The sequence below is a fragment of the Leptopilina boulardi genome, unplaced genomic scaffold (assembly GCF_019393585.1).
Source record: "Leptopilina boulardi isolate dan_hultmark-lab unplaced genomic scaffold, ZJU_Lbou_2.1 LbouV2_362, whole genome shotgun sequence".
Taxonomy (NCBI): Eukaryota; Metazoa; Arthropoda; class Insecta; order Hymenoptera; family Figitidae; genus Leptopilina; species Leptopilina boulardi.
In genome coordinates this window covers 3838384-3863655 of record NW_026137932.1, presented here as the reverse complement: position 1 = coordinate 3863655, position 25272 = coordinate 3838384, and the positions used below count along the sequence as shown (strand labels likewise).

General features: G+C 21.9%; 2 protein-coding genes across 2 annotated transcripts; one reads left to right on the top strand and one right to left on the bottom strand.

Annotated features, from left to right (window-relative positions):
* Nucleotides 1-62: 62 nt before the first annotated feature.
* LOC127286484 (signal peptidase complex subunit 3) lies at nt 63-5392 on the top strand. Its single transcript, XM_051312918.1, has 5 exons — nt 63-483; nt 937-1012; nt 4281-4367; nt 4478-4581; nt 5137-5392. The coding sequence occupies exons 1-5, from the start codon at nt 341-343 to the stop codon at nt 5264-5266; spliced, it is 540 nt and encodes a 179-aa protein (XP_051168875.1). The 5' UTR covers nt 63-340; the 3' UTR covers nt 5267-5392.
* A 280-nt stretch (nt 5393-5672) lies between these two features.
* On the bottom strand, nt 5673-23621 carry LOC127286483 (rhomboid-related protein 2). The gene is made up of 5 exons (XM_051312917.1): nt 23355-23621; nt 21582-21651; nt 11974-12162; nt 11283-11617; nt 5673-7403 (listed from the first exon to the last, which is right to left on the bottom strand). The coding sequence occupies exons 2-5, from the start codon at nt 21633-21635 to the stop codon at nt 6884-6886; spliced, it is 1098 nt and encodes a 365-aa protein (XP_051168874.1). The 5' UTR covers nt 21636-21651; nt 23355-23621; the 3' UTR covers nt 5673-6883.
* Between the last annotated feature and the right edge of the window lie 1651 nt (nt 23622-25272).

Sequence of the window (25272 nt, the reverse complement as noted above, 5' to 3'; positions counted from 1 at the left end):
GGACAATGCAAAATTGTGAAAGTAGCCTAAACTTTATTTCAAACTACCCAACTCTGGAAATACATGACGTTTGTTTGTAATTCAGTGACCTGGCATGTGGCAAAATTGTGACAGATTCATTCCTTTTTTTGCATTAGAGAAAAAAATCTATTAATTCTTATTTGGCTAATAAAACAATTATTAGTTAATTTAGTTTTTATTCATTTATCAGTTTAATTAAATTCTAGTCTTTCACTTTTTTTTTTCTCTAATTTATAATTATTGACAGATTATTCCTAACCTAATTGTCCGCTTACCGGGTTGAATTATTATTAATTTTTAAAATATAAAGAAAATTAAAATGCACTCAGTTCTAACGAGAGGAAATGCTATATTAGCATATACCCTTAGTGTTTCAGCGTGTCTCACTTTTGCCTGTTTTTTGTCAACAGTTTTTATCGATTATAGAACGAATGTTGCGCTCAACACAGGTGGAGTACTTGTGTAAGTTGTTATTCTTTTCGTAACATATGGTTAATATTTTTTTATTGTAAAAAAAAATGAAAATATCTTTATTTAAAAAAAAAATAATATTTTTTCTTCTATTTGCTTATTATTATTTCCAAAAAGAAAATTAAGGGTACAAAAAAAAACAACAACGAGTAATTCGTTTTCTATGTTACAATTTACTTTTTTTTTATTTATTTAAATCAAATTTATTTTTACTTACGTAACATTTTTCAAAAGTTTATTTTAAAGTACTTTGTTTTTTTAATAAATACTTTAACGATAAATTTAATAATACAAATATCAAGAAATATTTATATTTTTATAACAAAAAATTATAATTTTTTGAGTCAAATAAAATTATTAAATAAAATTTCTGTTAAATTTTAAATTTTATTGTCTTATTTTTTTTTTTTTTTGATTTTTTAAATAAAATTATTTTTGTTTCAGAAAAAATGTACCAGATTTTAGTGTATCCAGAGAAAAGAACGACTTGGGTATTTTAAATTTTGATATAAAAACTGATATCCTTTTTAATAACTAAATAGTTTTTAATCGATAGTATATATAGCCTCGGATTATACAATTTTTTCGAATTTTTTTTTTCATTTTTTTTTACAAAATTTTTAAACAAAATACGTTTTTCAGGGTGTCTAGCGATCCGGGATTTTGCCGGGAATTTTTTGAGTCATGAAAAAAACCGGGAAATTGCCGGGAATTAGTAAACAGATCCGGGAAATCCGTAGATTTTTAGAAAATATTAGAAAAATATATTTAATTTTTAAATTTTCGTAGAAAATTTTTTATTGGTATACTCGTATCTGATATCCTTTTTTTTAGCAATATTCCTAATTGTATTAATAATATATTTTTTGTAATTTATTACAAAAGCAGTGCAAATTGCAGTGTTTTATTAAATTGCAAGTAATTCAAAAAATAATGAAGTTTTTCAAATTTGCAATTTTACTTAAAAGGTAATTTTTCATAAAATTAAGGTAACTTGTCAATATTATTCCATAAATTTTTTCTTATATTCTAAAAATTTCGAAATTGAGGAAAAAAAATAGTTGGGAAAAATTAAAGTTATTTCTGTTGTGCAGATGGAAATATTATAATTAAATGAAAAAGTACTTGGAAAAAATTCTCACAAAATCTTTGCATTAAAAAATTTAATATGTTCTGAAGACAAATTTCTTTTCAGTAATGCTAACCCTTCGAATCCCGACCTGGGTCGTTTGTGACCTAGGTGATATTTCAAATCTTAAAAAACGACCTTCAATTTTTGCTGAAAAAAATATATGAAATAATTTTTTTGTTAAATTATGAATGTTACTTCAACTTGATAGATTTACTAAGTTATTTGAAATTGAAAAAATACTGCGATTTACGGTATTTTCGTAATAATTAATTAAAAACTTGTCTTACATGCTTAATCCTAAGCTTATTTCATTAAAAAATTGTAAAAAGTATATTTTAATAAATTATACAAATTAAAATTACTTCCGAAACAGAAAAAATGCTTTTCGATTTTTAATAGTAACAAAATTATACAAATATAATTTTATTAGTTACTCATGTAACTTCCAAGGTATTCTTAAAACATAGTATTGTACAATTTCAATTTAAGAAAATCCGGGAAAACTGTGTCTTAAATTCCGGGAAATCCGGGATTTTGCCGGGAATTTTAAAATAAAAATTCACTAGACACCCTGTTTTTTTTTTAGTATAATATTGAAATCTTCTTCAGATCTTCTTTATTTCAATTATTAAACAAATTTTGAACTAAAATTCTTCACTAAATTAATTATTTTTAATAATTTTAATGAAATTCATCAGAAATTCAATTATTTTAAACTATTTTTCAATAAAAATTTTTGTAAAATTATATATACTAAAATAACAATTCTGTTAAAAAAATTGTTCTTTATGCAATTTTTCTCGATATAAATTCCGTTAAATTGAAATTGTATTAATTTGAAATTCAATGTACTAGAAAATCTGCTTTATATAATTTTACTAAATAAAAATTTGATAATTTAAAATTTGACGCCGTAAAAATTCTTTTAAATGAAATGTTGAGAATATTTATACGTTTCAAATTAGTTTATTTATTTCACTTAAATATTTTATTTTTTACGAAACATTATTTATTTGGTTTAATTACATATGAAATTAGTGGATAATAGACAGGTAAATGATTTAATTGTATCAAAATAAATTTTATTTGAACAAAATAAAAACTTTTTAGTCTAATTTCGGTCAGGGAAAAATTACAGATTTTTTATTAAAAAAGTCTTTTAAATAATAATAATTTTGGAAGAGTTAAAGTTGAAATTTTTAGAAATAATTGAATTTCAAAAAGATTTGGTTAATTTTCAGACAATAATTAAATTTTACAGAACTAAAAATAATTTATCAAATAATTTTATACATAACATTTTCAAAAAGTAATTGAATTTTCAAAGATTTACAATTTAGATTTTTAAAATTAATTGAACTTCAAGTGATTTTTAATTAAATTTTTTTGATAATTTCACTAAAAAATTTATTAGAAATTGCGGACAAAAATACAATAATTTGAAAACCATTTTTAATTGAAAACTGGTTTCAAATAGTTGAATATTCGAAGAATATTATAAAAATCATTAAAAACAAATTGATTTCACGAGAGTTATAATAATTGAAATTATTAAATTTCAAAAAATTTTAAATGGAAATTTTTAGAAATAATTAAATATTAGAAGCTTTTAATTTGAAATTTTTGAAAATAAATAATTGAATTTTAGTAGATTTTTGATTGAAATTTTTGAAAATAATTTAATTTTAGTTGATTTTGGATTGAGAATTTTTTCTAATTAATTTTGAATTGAAAATTTGAAAATAAATGAATTTCAATTAAAATTTTGGAAAATAATTGAATTTTAGTTGATTTTTGATTGAAATATTTGAAAATAATTTAATTTTAGTTGATTTTGGATTGAGAATTTTTTCTAATTAATTTTGAATTGAAAATTTTGAAAATAATTTAATTTTAGTTGATTTTGGATTGAGAATTTTTTCTAATTAATTTTGAATTGAAAATTTTGAAAATAAATGAATTTCAATTAAAATTTTGGAAAATAATTGAATTTTAGTTGATTTTTGATTGAAATTTTTGAAAATAATTTAATTTTAGTTGGAAAATAATTGAAGAATTTTTTAGTAATTACAGACAAAAATTGAACTTAAAAATTTTTTTCATTGCAAAATGCTTTCAGATAATTGAATTTTCGAAGAATATTATAAAAAATCATTAAAAATAATTAAAACTTTTGCAAATAATTAAATTTCAAGTGATTTTGAATTAAAATTTTTTAGTAATTTTATTTGCTAATTTTTTTCTAAATTATAAACAATTATTAAATTTCATAAAAATTTTAATTGAAAAATATTTTAAAATAATTGAATTTCTGATGAATTTCATTAAAATTATTAAAACTAATTAATTTAGTGAACAATTTTAGTTGAAAATTTGTTAAATAATTGAAATAAAGAAGATCTGAAGAAGTTTTGCATTGTATCCTGAAAAAAACGTATTTTGTTTAAAAATTTTGTAAAAAAAAAAGAATGTAAAAATAAGTCGAAAAAGTCGCATTTTATTAAAATAAGTTGAAAAAAGTCGTATTTTTGAAAAAAAGTCGGTAATAGTCGAAAAAGTCGTGTAATCCGAGGCCTTGTCCTTGATGAAATAAAAAAAAACAAATAAATAATTACTTCTGTTCATTCACATTTTTTCCTTACATAATTATTTACATCTCACCAAATTGTTTAACTGGAATGTTAAACAATTATTTTTATACCTCACTGCTGAATACAGTACTGAAGCAAATGCAGTGAATCAAGTAAGAGAATATATAATTAATATTTTAAATTAATGAATATTATTTAATGCTCAATAAAAAGTTATACATAAATAAATTTGTAATAATTTCATATTTTTAATTTCAATTAGGTCGTCTTATGGGACAAAATAATATTACGTGGTGAAGAAACGAATATTAATATGAAAAAAATGAACATGAAATACTATTTTTGGGATGATGGAAATGGTCTCAGGTGATTAAATAATGCATTAATTTTATTTTACTATTAATTTTGGTTGGGAAAATTCTAAATTTTTGTGATTGAATATTTTTAATAATTCAATTAATAAAATTTAAATTGCTAAATGATTGAATATTTAATGAATTTACTTTTGTTTTGAATTTTTTGGACAATTAAAACTAAAAAGTATGCAAAAATTTCAAATTGTTTAAATTAGATTTTGAAAAAAAATTAAAAAATGGAAGTTTAGGATTTTTTTTTTGAAATTTGTTCTATTTAATTAAAATTTTTAAAATTTATTTCAAATAAATTTTCTTTATTATATTTTTATAAAATTATTCTTATTAAGGAATTAATACAATGAATTTAATTTAATGTCTAATAACATTAGTTATTTAAAGTAAAATACTTATTAACTTAATTAAAATTTTAAAAAAATCGATTTTTCTTTAGAATGTAAATCGACTTTTTTTGTTCCTTAAAGTCGATCCGAGGCTTGTAATTTATTTAAATATATTAATATTATTTATATACTTTTTTTAAATGTATTTTCTTCTTTTGTTTCAGGGGAAATAAAAATGTGACACTATCTCTAACGTATAATATTATTCCAAATTCAGGATTACTTCCATTTGTTACTGCAACTGGATCTCATAAATTGTTATTCCCATCGGAATATACAAAATCGCGGATGTAAATTTATTTTTAAATGAAATTTAGAGGTTTTTTTTAAAAAAAATATTTGCATTTAACAACAAAAACAATTTCTGTCAAATTGTTAAAATATAAAGAAAAATAAAAATCGAAAAATCTTTTTCACAAATTCTCTGTATTTTAATTTTTAATCATTTTAAAAATTTTTTTTAAAATAAAATATTGTCCTTTTATCTTTCTTCGAAATTTGTTAAAATAAAAAAAAATAATTCTTTTAAAATTGTAATAAAGGAAATTTAATATTTCAAGAGAATAATAAAATTTGTCTTCTAATATCAAAAACAATTTGCAATAAATGTTAAAATATTATTTTTAATCAATTATTATTAATTAATAACTTGTAGAAGATGAAAAATAATTATAATGAAGTGAAATAAATTACACAGAGATGAAAATAATTGATAATTATATTTATTCCTGTAAAAATTCTTAGGCTATTTTTTTTTTTTTTTTTTTTTAATTTCACTGCAATTACCACTGCCATTCAGGTACAAAATTCTATTGCATTCAAAGGCAGATTATTGGTTTCAGACTTAAACATTAAAAGAAGAGTTACAAACATTTATAAAATATGGCATAAAGTTCCTATCACTATTTAATAATAATAAAAATTATGCATATTTTATCGTATCAAGAGGATATAGAATTTCAAAAATAATTCTAAGTCTCACTGAGCAAAAAGAACATTTTTTAGCCACTTTTTTTTTTTTTTTAATTGTATACAGAAAAAAAGCGAGTTTATTGTCACACAATATCGATGTAATTTTACATTAATATTAATAATAATCGTTGATGAAAAATTTGAATCTACAGCTTACAAAAAATATTTATTTTTTTTTTCCAAAAGGAAATTAGAAAAATGTACAAAGTTCATAAAAAATATTTTCTTTTATATAAGTAAACAGTGTATATTGTAAATTTCAAAAATTTCAATTTCATAAAATTGATATTCTTTTTAAAAGTTTGCTTAAAAAAAAAAAACAAAATTGATTATAGTCTAATATTTTATAATACTAAATCATGGACGCAAACATCACCACAGTAAAAGGTTTTGTGTCTAATTCATATATAGGCACTTAAAAAAAAAGTAGAACGAAAAAAAAATCAAAAGAAATTGATTTGATATTTTGAAAAAAAATATAATATTTAAATGCAAAATAAAATGCATCTTAAAAACTATTAATTGTCTCTTTGTGCGTTACAAATTATATAATCTAAAATATATATATATATAAATATATATTTATAATACTTTGCTTGACAGTCTTCACAAAGTAAACACCATTTTTTATTATAGAAAAAAATAACAAAATTGTGTTTAATTTTGAGACGGTGTTTTATTTCCCTGAATTCGGTTAAATTACTTAGCCTAAACATTTTTTTATTCAAATCCCTCAAAGTGCACTTTTTACAAAAAAAATATAGAAATTGGCAAATAAAGAAGTTTTTTGTGTGAAAAATATTTGTAAAATTACAAAAAAGAGAAAAAACGAAATTTTTTTTTCGAGTTTTAAAAAAGCTGCCATTGAGAAATGAAATTATCAAATTAATTTGCAAAAAAAAGAAAATTCAAAAAATCAGGAATACTTTCTTAACTTCTCTAGTACTTGGGAAGAGGATAATAATTGGGCATGAAAAAATTCCAAAAAATAGCAACGGCCATTAGGGCAGTGTAGGTAATAATGCTAATCCACCAAATAACTTTCTCCCATCGTTGAACCTCGAGATTTCGAAGGATATTAATACCAACAAGAAGGCCAGCAATTGCGCCGGCTAAATGTGCAACATAGCCAATTTGATTGTTCACATCATTATAACGATTGTAAATTGCTTGACCAACATCGACGCCAGTCACAACGATAAATACAAGTAATTGAAGAACGGCAAATTCCATTTCACGCCAATTCATTAGAATTGTTGCAACGTGCGCAGTAATTAGTGCATAAACACCACCCGATGCACCAGCTAAATAAATACCAGGATCAGAAACTGAAGTGCCAAGAGAGCCAGCTAACACTCCGGCTAGATAAATTATCAGCACTCTCCACCATTTGTGAACCATTTCCAATGGAATGCCGAGCATTATTTGCACCAAGAGATTTACCACTAGATGAAAAGCTCTGTAAAGAGAAATTAATAAATACAGTAGGGAGACTTCAATTTGCACGTGTCTGCATAAAATTTCACACTCTTTGAATTTTTTTTTTTTTTTTTAAATAGTTTGTGTATTATGTGATTATCTGCGACGCATAAAAAAGTTCTAAAAATTATTAGTTATAATTTTAACTAGCAAAATTAAACGCGCCAAATTGAGTATTTAATTGTTTGTTATAAAGAAATTAAAGATTAATATTATCAATAATAATTTAACTTCTTAGAATATTATTACATATTAAATGATAATAATAAAAATTATATGTTTACAGGCCTCGGATTATACGACTTTTTACGACTTTTTTCAAAAATACGACTTTTATCGACTTATTTTAATAAAATGCGACAATTTTTTTACATTTGAAAAAAAATGTAAATAAAATACATTTTTTTAGTATAAAATGTAGATCTTCTTCAGATCTTCTTCAATTCAATTATTTAACAAATTTTGAACTAAAATGATTCTTCACTAAATGAATTATTTTTAATAATTTTAATGAAATATATCACAAATTCAATTATATCAAAATTATTTTTCAATTAAAATTTTTATGAAATTTAACAATTGTTTATAATTTAAAAAAAATATCACAATAAAATTCAATTATTTTGTTAAAAATTTCAATTCAAAATAAACTAAAATTCAATTATTACCCGAAATTTTAATTCAAAATCAATTAAAAATCCAATAATTATCAAAAATTTTCAATTTAAAACTTAATTATTTACCAAGTTTTCAATTTAAAAAGAAATAAAATTCAATTATTTTCTAAAATATCTATTCAAAATTAATTATCCAAATTTTCAATCAAAAATGAACTTAAATTAAATTATTATCCAAAATTTCAATTGAAATTCAATTATTTTCAAAAATTTTAATATCAAATTTAATAATTACAATTATAACTCTTGTGAAATTCAATTATTTCCAAAAATTTCAATTTAAAACCTTCAATTATTTTTAATGATTTTTATAATATTCTTCGAAAGTTCAATTATCTGAAAGCATTTTGTAATTAAAAAGATTTTTAAGTACATTTTTTGTCTGTAATTTCTAATAAATTCTTTAATTATTTAAAATTTAATTATTTTCTAAAATTTCAATTGAATTTCAATTATTTTCAAAATTGTCAATTCAAAATTAATTAGAAAAAATTCTCAAACCAAAATCAATTAAAATTAAATTATTTCAAAAATTTCAATCAAAAATCAACTAAAATTCAATTATTTTCAAAAATTTTAATATCAAATTTAATAATTACAATTATAACTCTTGTGAAATTCAATTATTTACAAAAATTTCAATTTAAAAGCTTCAATTATTTTTAATGATTTTTATAATATTCTTCGAAAGTTCATTTATCTGAAAGCATTTTGTAATTGAAAAGATTTTTAAGTACATTTTTTGTCTGTAACTTCTAATAAATTCTTTAATTATTTTCCAAAATTTCAATTGAAATTCAATTATTTTCAAAATTTTCAATTCAAAATTAATTAGAAATAATTCTCAATCCAAAATCAATTAAAATTAAATTATTTTCAAAAATTTCAATCAAAAATCAACTAAAATTCAATTATTTTCAAAAATTTTAATATCAAATTTAATAATTACAATTATAACTCTTGTGAAATTCAATTATTTCCAAAAATTTCAATTTAAAAACTTCAATTATTTTTAATGATTTTTATAATATTCTTCGAAAGTTCAATTATCTGAAAGCATTTTGTAATTGAAAAGATTTTTAAGTACACTTTTTGTCTGTAATTTCTAATAAATTCTTTAATTATTTAAAATTTAATTATTTTCAACAATTGAAATTCAATTATTTTTAAAATTTTCAATTCAAAATCTTTTAAAATTCAATTATTTTCGAAATTTTCAATTCAAAATCTTTTAAAATTCAATTATTTTCAAAATTTTCAATTCAAAATCAACTAAAATTAAATTATTATCCAAAATTTCAATTAAAATTCAATTATTTTTAAAAATTTCAATTTCAAATATAATAATTTAATAATTTCAATTATAACTTTAAGGAAATTCAATTATTTTTAACTATTTTAATAATATTCTTTGAAAATTCAACTATCTGAAACCATTTTTCAATTAAAAATGATTTTCAAATTATTGTATTTTGTCCGCATTTTCTAATAAATTTTTAGTGAAATCATCTAAAATTTTAATTAAAATACACTTAAAGTTTCAATTAATTTCAAAAATCTCAATTTTAAATCTTTGAAAATTCAATTAAATTTAAAAAATGTTTTTCAAAAATTGTTTGATAAATTATTTTTAGTTCTGTAAAATTTAATACCGTAAAATGGGGTAAAGTCGGCGGTTGGGGGGTAAAGTCGGCCGGCGCTTAAAATCATTTTAAAGTTTAACTATTACTTTTTTCCAGAAGAAATCCGAGTTTTATTAAAAATGTAGTTAGAATTAATGTAAATTAATAAATGAAATACAATATTTAAGTGTTTAAAGCGCCGGCCGACTTTACCCGCAAACGCCGACTTTACCCCATTTTATGGTAATTGTTTGAAAATTAACAATATCTTTTGAAATTTAATTATTTCTAAAAATTTCAACTTTAACCCTTCGAAAGGGATTATTATTAAAAAAAAATTTTTTATTTAAAAATCTGTAAAATATTTTTGTTAAAATAAAAAACAAATCCACTTTTTTTTGGAATATTAATAGACTAAAACGACTTTTTGTGTCTATAAGTTGATTCGAGGCCTGTGTTTTTATAATTAATATTTAATAGGTATTCGTTGGCCCCTGGTACCTTAAAAATTAATTTTTAAAAATAAATTTTTTTTAAATTACTATCTTGTACGAAATTTCCTGGCGCATCTTTTTTCTGATCATAAATTTTTTGTATTTGTATACAATTTTTAAATCAATATACAACTTTAAAAAAAATTTCGTTGGTAAACGAATTTTCGAATACGAAGCTGAAGTACGCAACGTTTATATAAACGATTTTTAAAGAAATAATTTTTTAAAATGAAAAATTCTATAATTTTTTGCATAAAAAATATTTTTTGTAGTTTTCATTAATCAACAAAGTATACAAAAAATATTTTTTATGCAAAAAATTATAGAATTTTTCATTGTAAAAAATTATTTCTTTAAAAATCGTTTATATAAACGTTGCGTACCTCAGCTTCGTTTTTCGAATTTGGAATTTTAAAGAAACTTATTCCGAAATTTGGAAACACAATTATACAACATTGGCAAAAATGAGAAAAAGAATTGTCAAAATTTGACACGTCATAAGATTATTATTCAAAAAAACACGTGAAATCAGAAAAGGCCAACTTTAAGTTAGGACAGAAGGACAGACCAAGCATTTTATTATTATATAATTTTATGGAATTTCATTTGTCATAATTACTTTTGAGCGGAATTTTTATTTATTCGAATTAGTATTTTGTAGAATTTTCATCAAAACGATTTTCTATATTACAGAATTTTTATTTTCTGAAATTTTCATTTAACATAATAGGCATTTTAAAGAATTTTTAATGGGTAAAATTTCATTGCATAGAATTTTCATTTTATTCTTTCAGATGAATTTTCATTTGTTCGAAATTGCAAATGACCAAATAATGAATCGACAGAAAGATTTCAGCGCGATTTTTAAATTCAACCAATCACAATTTTATGAATAATTTTTTATTGGTTCATTTGAAAAATCGCGCCGAAATCTTTTTGTCGATTCTTTGTTCGGATAAATGAAAATTCTATCCATTAGAAATTCTGTTAAATGATTTTTCGGACACATTTAGCATTGTTTAATTGAAAAATTGAATAAATAAAAAAATAATAAAAAAAAACTTACCCAACGTGAACGAACATGTAGGTGATATACCTCCAAATTTGATATCTTTTGTAGGGATTAAAAATAAAGAGAACAGCAGCAGGTCCTTCGATAGCTGATTCTCTCCTTGATATAGTGTCAATTAAAAAGAGAATAATTTCCAATATTGAAATTATAATCATTGCCACCGCTGGCGGATGACAACTATATTCTTCCTCATATTGTCCATCAGGCAAATCACTTGAATATCTCGCTGATCTCATTGTTCCTCCCATAATTGGACGATGAGGTACCAACGAGTGCACATAACGATGCACAAAATGACCAAATATACCTTGGAAATCCTGATGATGAATCTTGAGAAATTTTTCATTAAAAAAAAAGAAAAATAAAAAATTTATCAAAATTTTCATTACCGTAGAAAATAAATAATAATTTATCATTTTTATTTTTTAAATACTTCAATTTCAATAATATTTAATCGTTACAATAAAAATAATTATTATAATAAAATTTATCAATCAATTTTATTTATCGACAAAAGAAGAATGAAGAAGAAAAAATTACTAAAAATTATAATTAAGTTAAAAATATTTCCTACATTTTTGTAATTTTATTTATCCTTTTTTGTGGTAAACAAATTTTACGAGGAAAAACAAAAAAATATGTTGAATTAATTGTTTTTTTTTTTTTTGCTTAAAATTGAACCTACCATGTTAATAAATTCGGGATAATCCAAGTGCCCTGATTCATCGACATCGGCTTTGTGCATAATTATTCGAACGACCCGTGTGGGAATGTCATTTGAAAAACCTTGACCACGAATCATTGCTTTTAATTCGTGATACGATATTTTTCCATCTCCATCAGTGTCATATTTTTCAAAAATTGCTTTCCAATGCTATAATAAAAATATTCATAATAATAATAATGTATTTAATTTAATAATTCATTTATATCGACGATTTCACGTGAAATTTAAGACGACCTCTTAAATTCAGTTATTATTTTTCCTATTTTTTAGTAAAAAAAAAAAGATTCTACATATTTTTTTTTTGTTTTTTCAGGATGTCTAACAACTGATAAGAAAAAAATTCCCTGACCTAAATTACACTAAAAAATTTTTATTTTGATCAAATAAAATTTATTTTGATACAATTAAATCATTTACCTGTCTATTATCCACTAATTTCATATCTATTTGAACCAAATAAATAATGTTTCGTAAAAATAAAATTTTTAAGTGAAATAAATAAACTAATTGGTGACGTATAAATATTCTCAACATTTAATTTAAAAAAAATTTTACGGCGTCAAATCTTAAATTATTAAACTTTTATTTAGAAAAATTATATAAAGCAGATTTTCTAGTACATCGAATTTCAAATTAATACAATTTCAATTTAACGGAATTCATCTCAAGAAAAATTGCATAAAGAACAATTTTTTTAACACAATTGTTATTTTAGTTAATTTCGATTTATCAAAATATTTACTTAACAGAATTGTCATTGAATAAATTCACAATTAACAGAATTTTTATTTAACAAAATTCTTAATTAACAAAGTTTTTATTAAAGAAAATTTTAATTCCAACTAATTCTTATTTAACTGAATTCTTATTTAAAAAGAATTCTACTTAGTTCTTTTTTTGTCTGTCAATTTTTATAGACATAAATTTCGTTAAATTGAAATTATATTAATTTAAAATTTTTAAAAAATATTAGAAAAAATGCTTTATACAAGTTCTGCTAAATAGAAATTCAAGCCTCGGATCGACTTAAAGGCACAAAAAAATTCGTTTTAGTCGATTTATATTAAAAAAAAGTCGAAAAAGTAGATTTTTTTTATTTTAATAAAAGAGTTTTACAAATTTTTAAATAAAATTTTTATTTAAATAATAATAATTTTTGGAAGAGTTAAAGTCGAAATTTTTAAAAATGATTAAATTTCAAAAGATTTCGTTAATTTTCAGAGAATAATTAAATTTTAAAGAACTAAAAATAATTTATCAAATAATTTATCAAATATTTTTAGATAACATTTTTTAAAAGTAATTGAATTTTCAAAGATTTAAGCTTGAGTTTTTTTAATTAATTGAATTTCAAGTGATTTTTAATTAAAACTTTTTGATGATTTCACTAAAAAATTTATTAGAAATTCCAGACAAAAATACAATCATTTGAAAACCATTTTTAATTGAAAAATGGTTTTAAATAGTTGAATATTCGAAGAATATTATAAAAATAGATAAAAATAATTGAATTTCACGAGAGTTATAATTGAAATTATTAAATTATTACATTTGAAATTGAAATTTTTGAAAATAATTAAATTTCAATTGAAATTTTGGATAATAATTTAATTATAGTTGATTTTGGATCGAGAATTTCGAAAATAATTGAATTTTAAAAGATTTTGAATTGAAAATTTCGAAAATAATTGAATTTTAAAAGATTTTGAATTGAAAATTTTGAAAATAAGTAATTAAATTTCAATTGAAATTTTAGAAAATAATTAAATTTTAAATAATTAAAGAATTTATTAGAAATTAAAGACAAAAAGTGTACTTAAAAATTTTTTCAATTACAAAATGCTTTCAGATAAATGAACTTTCGAAGAATATTATAAAAATCATTAAAAATAATTGAAGCTTTTAAATTGAAATTTTTGTAAATAATTGAATTTCACAAGAGTTATAATTGTATTTATTAAATTTGATATTAAAATTTTTGAAAATAATTGAATTTTAGTTGATTTTTGATTGAAATTTTTGAAAATAATTTAATTTTAGTTGATTTTGGATTGAGAATTATTTCTAATTAATTTTAAATTGAAAATTTTGAAAATAATTGAATTTCAATTAAAATTTTGGAAAATAATTGAAGAATTTTTTAGTAATAACAGACAAAAATTGAACTTAAAAATCTTATTAATTGTAAAATGCTTTCAGATAATTGAATTTTTAAAGAATATTATAAAAATAATTAAAAATAATTGAAATTTTTGCAAATAATTAAATTTCAAGTGATTTTAAATTAAAAATTTTAAGTAATTTTATTTGCTAATTTTTTTTTTAATTATAAACAATTATTAATTTTCATAAAAATTATTAAAAATAATTAATTTTGTGAAGAATTTTAGTTCAAAATTTGTTAAATAATTGAAATAAAGGAGATCTGAAGAAGTTTTCCATTTTATACAAAAAAAAACGTATTTTGTTTAAAAATTTTGTAAAAAGAAATGTAAATAAAAGTCGAATTTCATTAAAATAAGTCGAAAAAAGTTGTATTTTTGAAAAAAAGACGGAAATAGTCGAAAAAGTCGTATAATCCGAGGCCTGGAAATTCTTTTAAATCGAATTTTAGTTAAATGTAAATTGAAAATTTTGCATAATATAAAATTCACTTTATAAAATTTTTCTAAATAGAAATTCGATAATTTAAGATTCGACGCAGTAAAATTTTTTATAAATTAAATGTGGGTATTAGCATTAAATAATAAATTATTCGTATTAATGAATATTTTACTTTATTTGAAGTTGAACCGATAAAATAAAATTGTATCAAATAATTTTTATTTATATTTTAAAAAACCAAATATTTCACTGAAAAAAATTAATTAATTGTTATCCAAGTTTAAAAAATCATTAAATAGATTCAATAAATAGTAGTAAATAATTATTTACTTAATGAATATAAAATATATCACATGCTTAATAATTGAGTGTGAAGGCCAACTTTTTAATTTGCATTTGCTTTGAGAAAGAAGTAAAAATTTTTTTGAAACTAATAGTTACTAATTAACACCTCATTTATCATTAAATTAAGTAATAGATACACGGAGAAAAATGGAAAAACGAATAAAGTAACTTTTACTACTTTAAAAGTAAAATTGGACCTGTCCGAAGTTTCTGCGCATCTCTGGCAACTTTTACTCGAAAAATAGTAAAATTGACTATTTCTGTAGTAAATTTTACTGTTTCCGTAGTAATTTTTACTATTTCTGAAGTAAGTTTTACTATTTTTGGAGTAAAAGTTGCCAGAGATGCGCAGAAACTTCGGACAGGTCCAATTTTACTTTTAAAGTAGTAAAAGTTACTTTTTCTTTTTTTCCGTGTAAGTTATAAATTTATTTAAATTAAAAATAACTTAATACTAAGTTCATTTAATTTACGTTTATCAAGGTGTATAATGACTTTTTAATTATTGTTGTGTATAAATATAAAAATATTGACCTATATTGTTGAAATTTCTGAGAATTATTTATAGTGTATTAAAAAATTATGAAATTTTAAACAAAAAATTCTTTGTCTTCAAAAATTAAAATAAATGCAACTAATTGATTAATGCGAATTAGGCAATATTAAATAATTTTCAAATGTTCCTTACAAAAACAATAATAATAATAATAAAAATAAAAAATCTAAACTGTAAGTCTTGAAAAATTCCAATTATTTTTTTTTTTTTATAAATTTTTCTAAATATTTTGTAAATATTACGTACATCAAGTTAGACAAACAACTTTCGTAAAATCAAAAATGCAATATTGGAGAATTTGCCGCTAATTTGCCGCTAATTATTCGTGAAATTCCCAATTTTGCCGTTTTTGATTTAAAAAAAAAAACAGGGTGCACTGCTAACTTGATATCAAGTTAGCAGTGCAACCACTGTAAATGAAAGGATAAAAAAAATCTGAACACACATAATTTTGCCGTAAATTTGCCGTAATCAAATCCCACAATTAGTTTCTCAAAATATTTAAAAATGACACTAAACTTCACAATATTCTATCAGAATTTTCTACAATTTATATTCTTTCATCCTCACAATCATTTTAATATAATTAGTAAGTCAAAAACGACTTATTTAAATGAAGCTGAAGTACGCAATGTTTACATAAACGATTTTTTAAGAAATAATTTTTTAAAATGCAAAATTCTATAATTTTTTGCTTAAAAAAATATTTTTTTATAATTTCTTGATTAAGGGTATGTGGGAACATCTCACGTGACCTAGTATGGGAACATGTGTTTTGGTAGTATACGTATCACTCTAAAATGAAAAAAGATTTTTGTCTAACATTTTCAGTTATATAAAATGAGTAGAACTGCGAGATTCCTTGTACCGAACGAAATCATTTTTAAAAAATTTTAACCCGAAATTATTTTTTATTTCAGAGAAAGTTTAAAACCACAAAAAAACTTCCTTTGCCCACATTCCCTTAATGAAAACTACAAGAAATATTTTTTAGGCAAAAAATTATAGAATTTTTAAATTTAAAAACTTATTTCTTTAAAAATCGTTTACATAAACGTTGCCTACTTCAGCTTCGTTTATTTAAAAATAAATCTATATACTCCACTATCACACTACGACCAAATTCCACATAAAAACATACTTATCGAATCTTATTTCTGACAAAGATTTTAGACTCTACTGTTAATGTTTAGGTTTATAATTCTTACAAACGTCAAATATTTTATTTGATGTACTCTTTCTTCACGAATAATTAAATTAGCTGCTACGGCAAATTCCCAATGCATAGAAAAAGTGTCAAAATTATTTCTGACCGAAATTTTCGACTGTTCTGCTAACTTTACTTGATATTAACTACAAAAAATAATCAAACAATTTATTTGATGTACTCTTACTTCACGAATAATTAAATTAGCTGCTACGGCAAATTCCCAATGCATAGAAAAAGTGTCAAAATTATTTCTGACCGAAATTTTCGACTGTTCTGCTAACTTTTTTTCATATTAATAAAATAAAATTATTAAACAATTTATTTGATGTACTCTTACTTCACGAATAATTAAATTAGCTGCTACGGCAAATTTCCAATGCATAGAAAAAGTGTCAAAATTATTTCTGACCGAAATTTTCGACTGTTCTGCTAAATTTTCTTGATATTAACTACAAAAAAATATGAAACAATTTATTTGATGTACTCTTTCTTCACGAATAATTAAATTAGCTGCTACGGCAAATTCCCAATGCTTAGAAAAAGTGTCAAAATTATTTCTGACCGAAATTTTCGACTGTTCTGCTAACTTTTTTTCATATTAATAAAATAAAATTATTAAACACTTTATTTGATGTACTCTTACTTCACGAATAATTAAATTAGCTGCTACGGCAAATTCCCAATGCATAGAAAAAGTGTCAAAATTATTTCTGACCGAAATTTTCGACTGTTCTGCTAACTTTTCTTGATATTAACTACAAAAAATAATCAAACAATTTATTTGATGTACTCTTTCTTCACGAATAATTAAATTTGCTGCTACGGCAAAATCCCAATGCATAGAAAAAGTGTCAAAATTATTTCTGACCGAAATTTTCGACTGTTCTGCTAACTTTTTTTCATATTAATAAAATAAAATTATTAAACACTTTATTTGATGTACTCTTTCTTCACGAATAATTAAATTAGCTGCTACGGCAAATTCCCAATGCATAGAAAAAGTGTCAAAATTATTTCTGACCGAAATTTTCGACTGTTCTGCTAACTTTACTTGATATTAACTACAAAAAATAATCAAACAATTTATTTGATGTACTCTTACTTCACGAATAATTAAATTAGCTGCTACGGCAAATTCCCAATGCATAGAAAAAGTGTCAAAATTATTTCTGACCGAAATTTTCGACTGTTCTGCTAACTTTTTTTCATATTAATAAAATAAAATTATTAAACAATTTATTTGATGTACTCTTACTTCACGAATAATTAAATTAGCTGCTACGGCAAATTTCCAATGCATAGAAAAAGTGTCAAAATTATTTCTGACCGAAATTTTCGACTGTTCTGCTAAATTTTCTTGATATTAACTACAAAAAAATATGAAACAATTTATTTGATGTACTCTTTCTTCACGAATAATTAAATTAGCTGCTACGGCAAATTCCCAATGCTTAGAAAAAGTGTCAAAATTATTTCTGACCGAAATTTTCGACTGTTCTGCTAACTTTTTTTCATATTAATAAAATAAAATTATTAAACACTTTATTTGATGTACTCTTACTTCACGAATAATTAAATTAGCTGCTACGGCAAATTCCCAATGCATAGAAAAAGTGTCAAAATTATTTCTGACCGAAATTTTCGACTGTTCTGCTAACTTTTCTTGATATTAACTACAAAAAATAATCAAACAATTTATTTGATGTACTCTTTCTTCACGAATAATTAAATTTGCTGCTACGGCAAAATCCCAATGCATAGAAAAAGTGTCAAAATTATTTCTGACCGAAATTTTCGACTGTTCTGCTAACTTTTTTTCATATTAATAAAATAAAATTATTAAACACTTTATTTGATGTACTCTTTCTTCACGAATAATTAAATTAGCTGCTACGGCAAATTCCCAATGCATAGAAAAAGTGTCAAAATTATTTCTGACCGAAATTTTCGACTGTTCTGCTAACTTTACTTGATATTAACTACAAAAAATAATCAAACAATTTATTTGATGTACTCTTACTTCACGAATAATTAAATTAGCTGCTACGGCAAATTCCCAATGCATAGAAAAAGTGTCAAAATTATTTCTGACCGAAATTTTCGACTGTTCTGCTAACTTTTTTTCATATTAATAAAATAAAATTATTAAACAATTTATTTGATGTACTCTTACTTCACGAATAATTAAATTAGCTGCTACGGCAAATTTCCAATGCATAGAAAAAGTGTCAAAATTATTTCTGACCGAAATTTTCGACTGTTCTGCTAAATTTTCTTGATATTAACTACAAAAAAATATGAAACAATTTATTTGATGTACTCTTTCTTCACGAATAATTAAATTAGCTGCTACGGCAAATTCCCAATGCTTAGAAAAAGTGTCAAAATTATTTCTGACCGAAATTTTCGACTGTTCTGCTAACTTTTTTTCATATTAATAAAATAAAATTATTAAACACTTTATTTGATGTACTCTTACTTCACGAATAATTAAATTAGCTGCTACGGCAAATTCCCAATGCATAGAAAAAGTGTCAAAATTATTTCTGACCGAAATTTTCGACTGTTCTGCTAACTTTTCTTGATATTAACTACAAAAAATAATCAAACAATTTATTTGATGTACTCTTTCTTCACGAATAATTAAATTTGCTGCTACGGCAAAATCCCAATGCATAGAAAAAGTGTCAAAATTATTTCTGACCGAAATTTTCGACTGTTTTGTTAAGTTTTTTTGATATTTACTATAAAAATTATTGAAACAATTTGTTTGACTTACTTATTTATCATGAATAATTAAATTAGCTGATACGACAAAATAACAATGCATAGATAAAGTGTCAAATTTAATTCAGAACGAGATTTTTGACTGTTTTGCTATCTTTTTCCTTTTTTTAATTATAAGAATCAATTAATTAATTAAATTGACGTATTTTTTCTTTTCGAATAATTAAATTAGCTGATACGGCTAATTCCGAAAGCACAAGAAATGTGTCTTTGTATGTTTATGAATAATTAAAATTGTCCAATCATTGATTTGACTTATATTTCCTATATTATATTTATTATATAATATATAATTACATAGTATATAATATATATTATAATTTTATATAATTCGAATAATTAAATTAGATGTTATGCCAAAATCTCATAGCAGAACCTAGATATTAAAAATATGAAAATGTAAAAAATGCGGAAATCAAAACCAGAAAAATTTTTTGGTTTCTGACCCTTTTTGACTTTTATAACAATATTAATATTAATTGTTTCAGTAATTTTTGTAATAAATATCAAAAAAACTTAGCAAAACAGTCGAAAATTTCGGTCAGAAATAATTTTATCACTTTTTCTATGCATTGGGATTTTGCCGTAGCAGCTAATTTAATTATTCGTGAAGAAAGAGTACATGAAATAAATTGTTTGATTATTTTTTGTAGTTAATATCAAGTAAAGTTAGCAGAACAGTCGAAAATTTCGGTCAGAAATAATTTTGACACTTTTTCTATGCATTGGGAATTTGCCGTAGCAGCTAATTTAATTATTCGTGAAGAAAGAGTACATCAAATAAAATATTTGACGTTTGTAAGAATTATAAACCTAAACATTAACAGTAGAGTCTAAAATCTTTGTCAGAAATAAGATTCGATAAGTATGTTTTTATGTGGAATTTGGTCGTAGTGTGATAGTGGAGTATATAGATTTATTTTTAAATAAACGAAGCTGAAGTAGGCAACGTTTATGTAAACGATTTTTAAAGAAATAAGTTTTTAAATTTAAAAATTCTATAATTTTTTGCCTAAAAAATATTTCTTGTAGTTTTCATTAAGGGAATGTGGGCAAAGGAAGTTTTTTTGTGGTTTTAAACTTTCTCTGAAATAAAAAATAATTTCGGGTTAAAATTTTTTAAAAATGATTTCGTTCGGTACAAGGAATCTCGCAGTTCTACTCATTTTATATAACTGAAAATGTTAGACAAAAATCTTTTTTCATTTTAGAGTGATACGTATACTACCAAAACACATGTTCCCATACTAGGTCACGTGAGATGTTCCCACATACCCTTAATCAAGAAATTATAAAAAAATATTTTTTTAAGCAAAAAATTATAGAATTTTGCATTTTAAAAAATTATTTCTTAAAAAATCGTTTATGTAAACATTGCGTACTTCAGCTTCATTTAAATAAGTCGTTTTTGACTTACTAATTATATTAAAATGATTGTGAGGATGAAAGAATATAAATTGTAGAAAATTCTGATAGAATATTGTGAAGTTTAGTGTCATTTTTAAATATTTTGAGAAACTAATTGTGGGATTTGATTACGGCAAATTTACGGCAAAATTATGTGTGTTCAGATTTTTTTTATCCTTTCATTTACAGTGGTTGCACTGCTAACTTGATATCAAGTTAGCAGTGCACCCTGTTTTTTTTTTTAAATCAAAAACGGCAAAATTGGGAATTTCACGAATAATTAGCGGCAAATTAGCGGCAAATTCTCCAATATTGCATTTTTGATTTTACGAAAGTTGTTTGTCTAACTTGATGTACGTGTAAATATTAGTGTTTTACTGTTTTTTATTAATATTTTATAAAAAAAAAACAATTCAAAAACTGTTTAAAATAAAAATTATTTTAAAACAAATTTTATTCATTTTTATAAATATATTGAATTTATAAAATAATTTAAATAATAAATTTATTATTATTATTATTATTATTAAATACTACGTTTGGTTTATTTGTAAATAAATAGAAATTTAAAAATTATGAGAAAAAATTGTGTTTTAGTCTTAAAAAAAAAAAAATTAAAAATAAAATTAAAAAATTCAATTTTTTCAAAATACATACAGAATCATTGTATTGCAATGGAATTGCAGTTTCCACTTCTCGTGTTGTCGTCATTATTATAATAAGTGATCTGAAAAATGAAAACGTGAGAATTAATTAAATACAGAAATGATTTTTTTTTTCTTCATTTCCTAAATCGATTGTTTGCTTATTAATAATTTTTCGTATAAAATTCACTGAAATTAAAATCATTCAAAGAAATTACAAATAATTGAAGAAATCATTTTTGAAGAATCATTTCCGAGAATTTATCCACAGTAAATTGAATACGGAAACAATAAATGTATCTGATATTTCAAAAGTTTTAAATCAAATAGAAAATGAATCATCATACACCAGCGAGTAATGTTAACTTTTCTTGATAAGTGATAAAAGAAAAAAAAAGGAGATTCAGTTTTATTATATTACAAGGAATTTTCATGATACTAATTTAAAATAGATATAAAATATTATATTTTAAAAAGAGTTTAAATTTATTTAAATTAAGATTTAAATTAAAAAATTGTCTACATTAAAATGTTTTTAATTTTTTTTTTTTTTTATATAAATATAATTTTTCACATTTAATTTTGTATATTTTAAGATTCAAAATTTATTCTTTAATCTATTGGCGAATATTCAATTGACAATTTATCCAAAGTTAATTAAATTTTTGAAAATAAAAAATTTTGAAAAGACGAATTTTTTAAAAATATTTGTTTAAATATCCTTATATTTAAATTGTAAATTTATTTTTAAAATATTATAATTATTTTATTACAATTAAAATTATTTTATTTTATTATTTTTATTTTTTAATTTTAATTTTATTTTTTTTTATTATTTTTTTTTATATAAAATAATAAATTTTAAATAATATTTCATTTCATTTCATTTTTTTTATAATATTTGGAGCTTTTATAGAATTAAATTCCAAATATTTTTTTTCTCACTATTATATAATTAGTAAAAAGAATTTAAAGTTATTAAAGTTGCAAAAATCAAAAATTTTTTAAAAAATTTCTTTTTAAATAATTTTAGTTCAACATTTTTTTTATCTAATATTTTCAAAAAAAAAAAGTTTTTGCAATAATAATAATAGTAATTCAAACTTTTTAACGTAAAATATTAAAAAATTATTGATTTTTTAGAAAAAAAATTAAATTTTTAAACAATTTTGAAAAATATAAATTGTTGAACAATTTTTTGTATTTTAAAATAAAAATATTCATTTTTTTTATGTTTTTATTATTAAAATTTATCGTTTAAATATTTAAAAAAAATTACAAATGAATTTTTGAAAAATGTTACGTAAGTGAAAAGAAAGAATTAATTAAAAAAAAAAAGATTTAAATCGAAAAAATCGGTTTAAAAAAAAATCCCCTTTATTTATCAGTCGTTAATAATAAAAATTATCTGAAAATTTGTTGATTAATAATTTTTTCAATTCAATAAAATTAATGTATATTTATTAAATAAATTCAATGTTTGTAAACATAATTTTCTTCGAATTATTAAAAACTTGTATAGAATTGTCAAAATAATAAAAGACGGAAAATTAAAATTTATCACTAAAAAAAAGCAGTTTTTGATAAAAACAAAATTGAAAAAAAGTTATTCTAGATTTTTTGCTTGTTTGTAAAAAAAATATATATTTATTTTGTCTAAAATTTTACGAAAGCCAAAATTTTATTAAGAAAAATGCATCAAAAGAAAAGGAAAAAAAAATTTTAAACATTTAAAAAAAAGGTTTTTTTTTATAATTATAATAGAAATAAAAAGGCGTGTATTTACCGTTATACAGCAACAAACTAACAATTGTATAATTGACACTATTTCACTTAAAAGGCACAATTCGTTAAATTTTAATTAGATAAACTACAGAATCAGATTAATATTAAATGTGATTAAAATCTAAACAATTGAAGTTGCTCTCCCTTGCACTAATTGTATTTGTGGAACATTGACTCATTCTTATAACTTCCCATTAAAATAAAATTACAGTGTTTGTTTTTCTTTGAAGTGTGCCGAAAAAACGGTATATCCCCCACCCTTGCCAAACATGAATCAAGTGAATATAACCAAGATTGGGTAGTTATATTTTAAAATGTATTCTCTCCACATGGAGAGAGTTGAGAAAAGATTTCAGCCAATCAGGCGATTGCAGGGGATTTTTCAATTGCCTGATTGGCTGAAATCTATTCTACTAATGGTGTCACGTCCTGGGTTTGATGTGAAGGTGGTTTTTCGATATTCGATATATCGAATCGACTTAGTGGATTCTTTGTACCTTAATTACCGTTTGAAAACGGACACTGATTTGAATTTTTGTCCAATTCACTTTGAATTAAGGAATTTATTTGATATTTGTAGGTTCATTAAATAAATAAACGTTCTTTTTAATTGGAAAAACCCCTTTAGGTAAAAAAACAATTTTATTTAGTAATTTACAGTTTTATTTCACACTGAATTAACTTATTTAATCAATTCGCAAAAAATAAATAGCACGCTTTTTTGTACTAAAATTTTTCCCTGATTTTTGTTATAAAATATGTCCTTATATACCCTAGCTCCCACTACTACTTAATTGGGGGAGGTAGCTCCGCCCATTGATTCGTCCAATCAAATGATGCCACGTCACATGAATATTTTTTTAAATATTAAATATTTATTTATATCTAATTACTATATTATTTATTATTACAAATCAGATTTTATTCTAATATTAACTTAGTTATTTATAAATAGAAATCATTTTTATTTAAGATGGATGAAAAATAATTAATTATTAATTAATTTTTTATTTATAATTATCGTGTGGTTATTTTTACAAGTTTAAACATTAAAATTTTCATATTTAAATTTACAAGTCTCAATAGAAATTTCTCTTTTAGTAATATTATGTGTAGTTCAGGTTTGTCACGTCGGTATGTTACTAGAATCAAGATGCCAGACGTCATATATGGTAACTTTCCAGAAATGCGCCACTGGACAAATGTGACTGTACCTTAAAGGTGCTTATATACCTCAAATTTCGATCAGATAAACATTATTTCTGGACCGTGAAAATGCGTGAAAAGTCATTTTCACGGCGGGTATTTTTGAATTGTTTTAAACAAAAAATGTTTTTTTAAGAAATATAATATTAAATAATTGTTTTAATATGTAAGAACACTTTAAAATAATGATAGAGAGATGATTTGATTGAAAAATTTAGCAAATTTTGCTTTAAAACGTTTCTGCTACAAGAAAGTGTAAAATGACGATGTTTGTGAAATGGTTTCTACAGTGTACATGTGTACATGTTTCTTTCAGTTATTCGAAACAATTAGTTGAATTTAAATTTATTTGATAAATATTTCAACTTACCGATTTATTTTCAGCACTCATTATTTATTACAAGTTAAAAAGAACCGACATAACATAAACAAAACTCTGAGAGACACTAACAAGGAAGAAGCACTGTACAAACCATTTCACAAACATCGTCATTTTACACTTTCTTGTAGCAGAAAACGTTTTAAAGCAAAATTTGCTAAATTTTTTAATCAAATCATCTCTTTATCACTATTTTAAAGTGTTCTTACATATTAAAACAATTATTTAATATTATATTTCTTAAAAAAACATTTTTTGTATAAAACAATTCAAAAATACCCGCCGTGAAAATGACTTTTCACGCATTTTCACGGTCCAGAAATAATGTTCATCT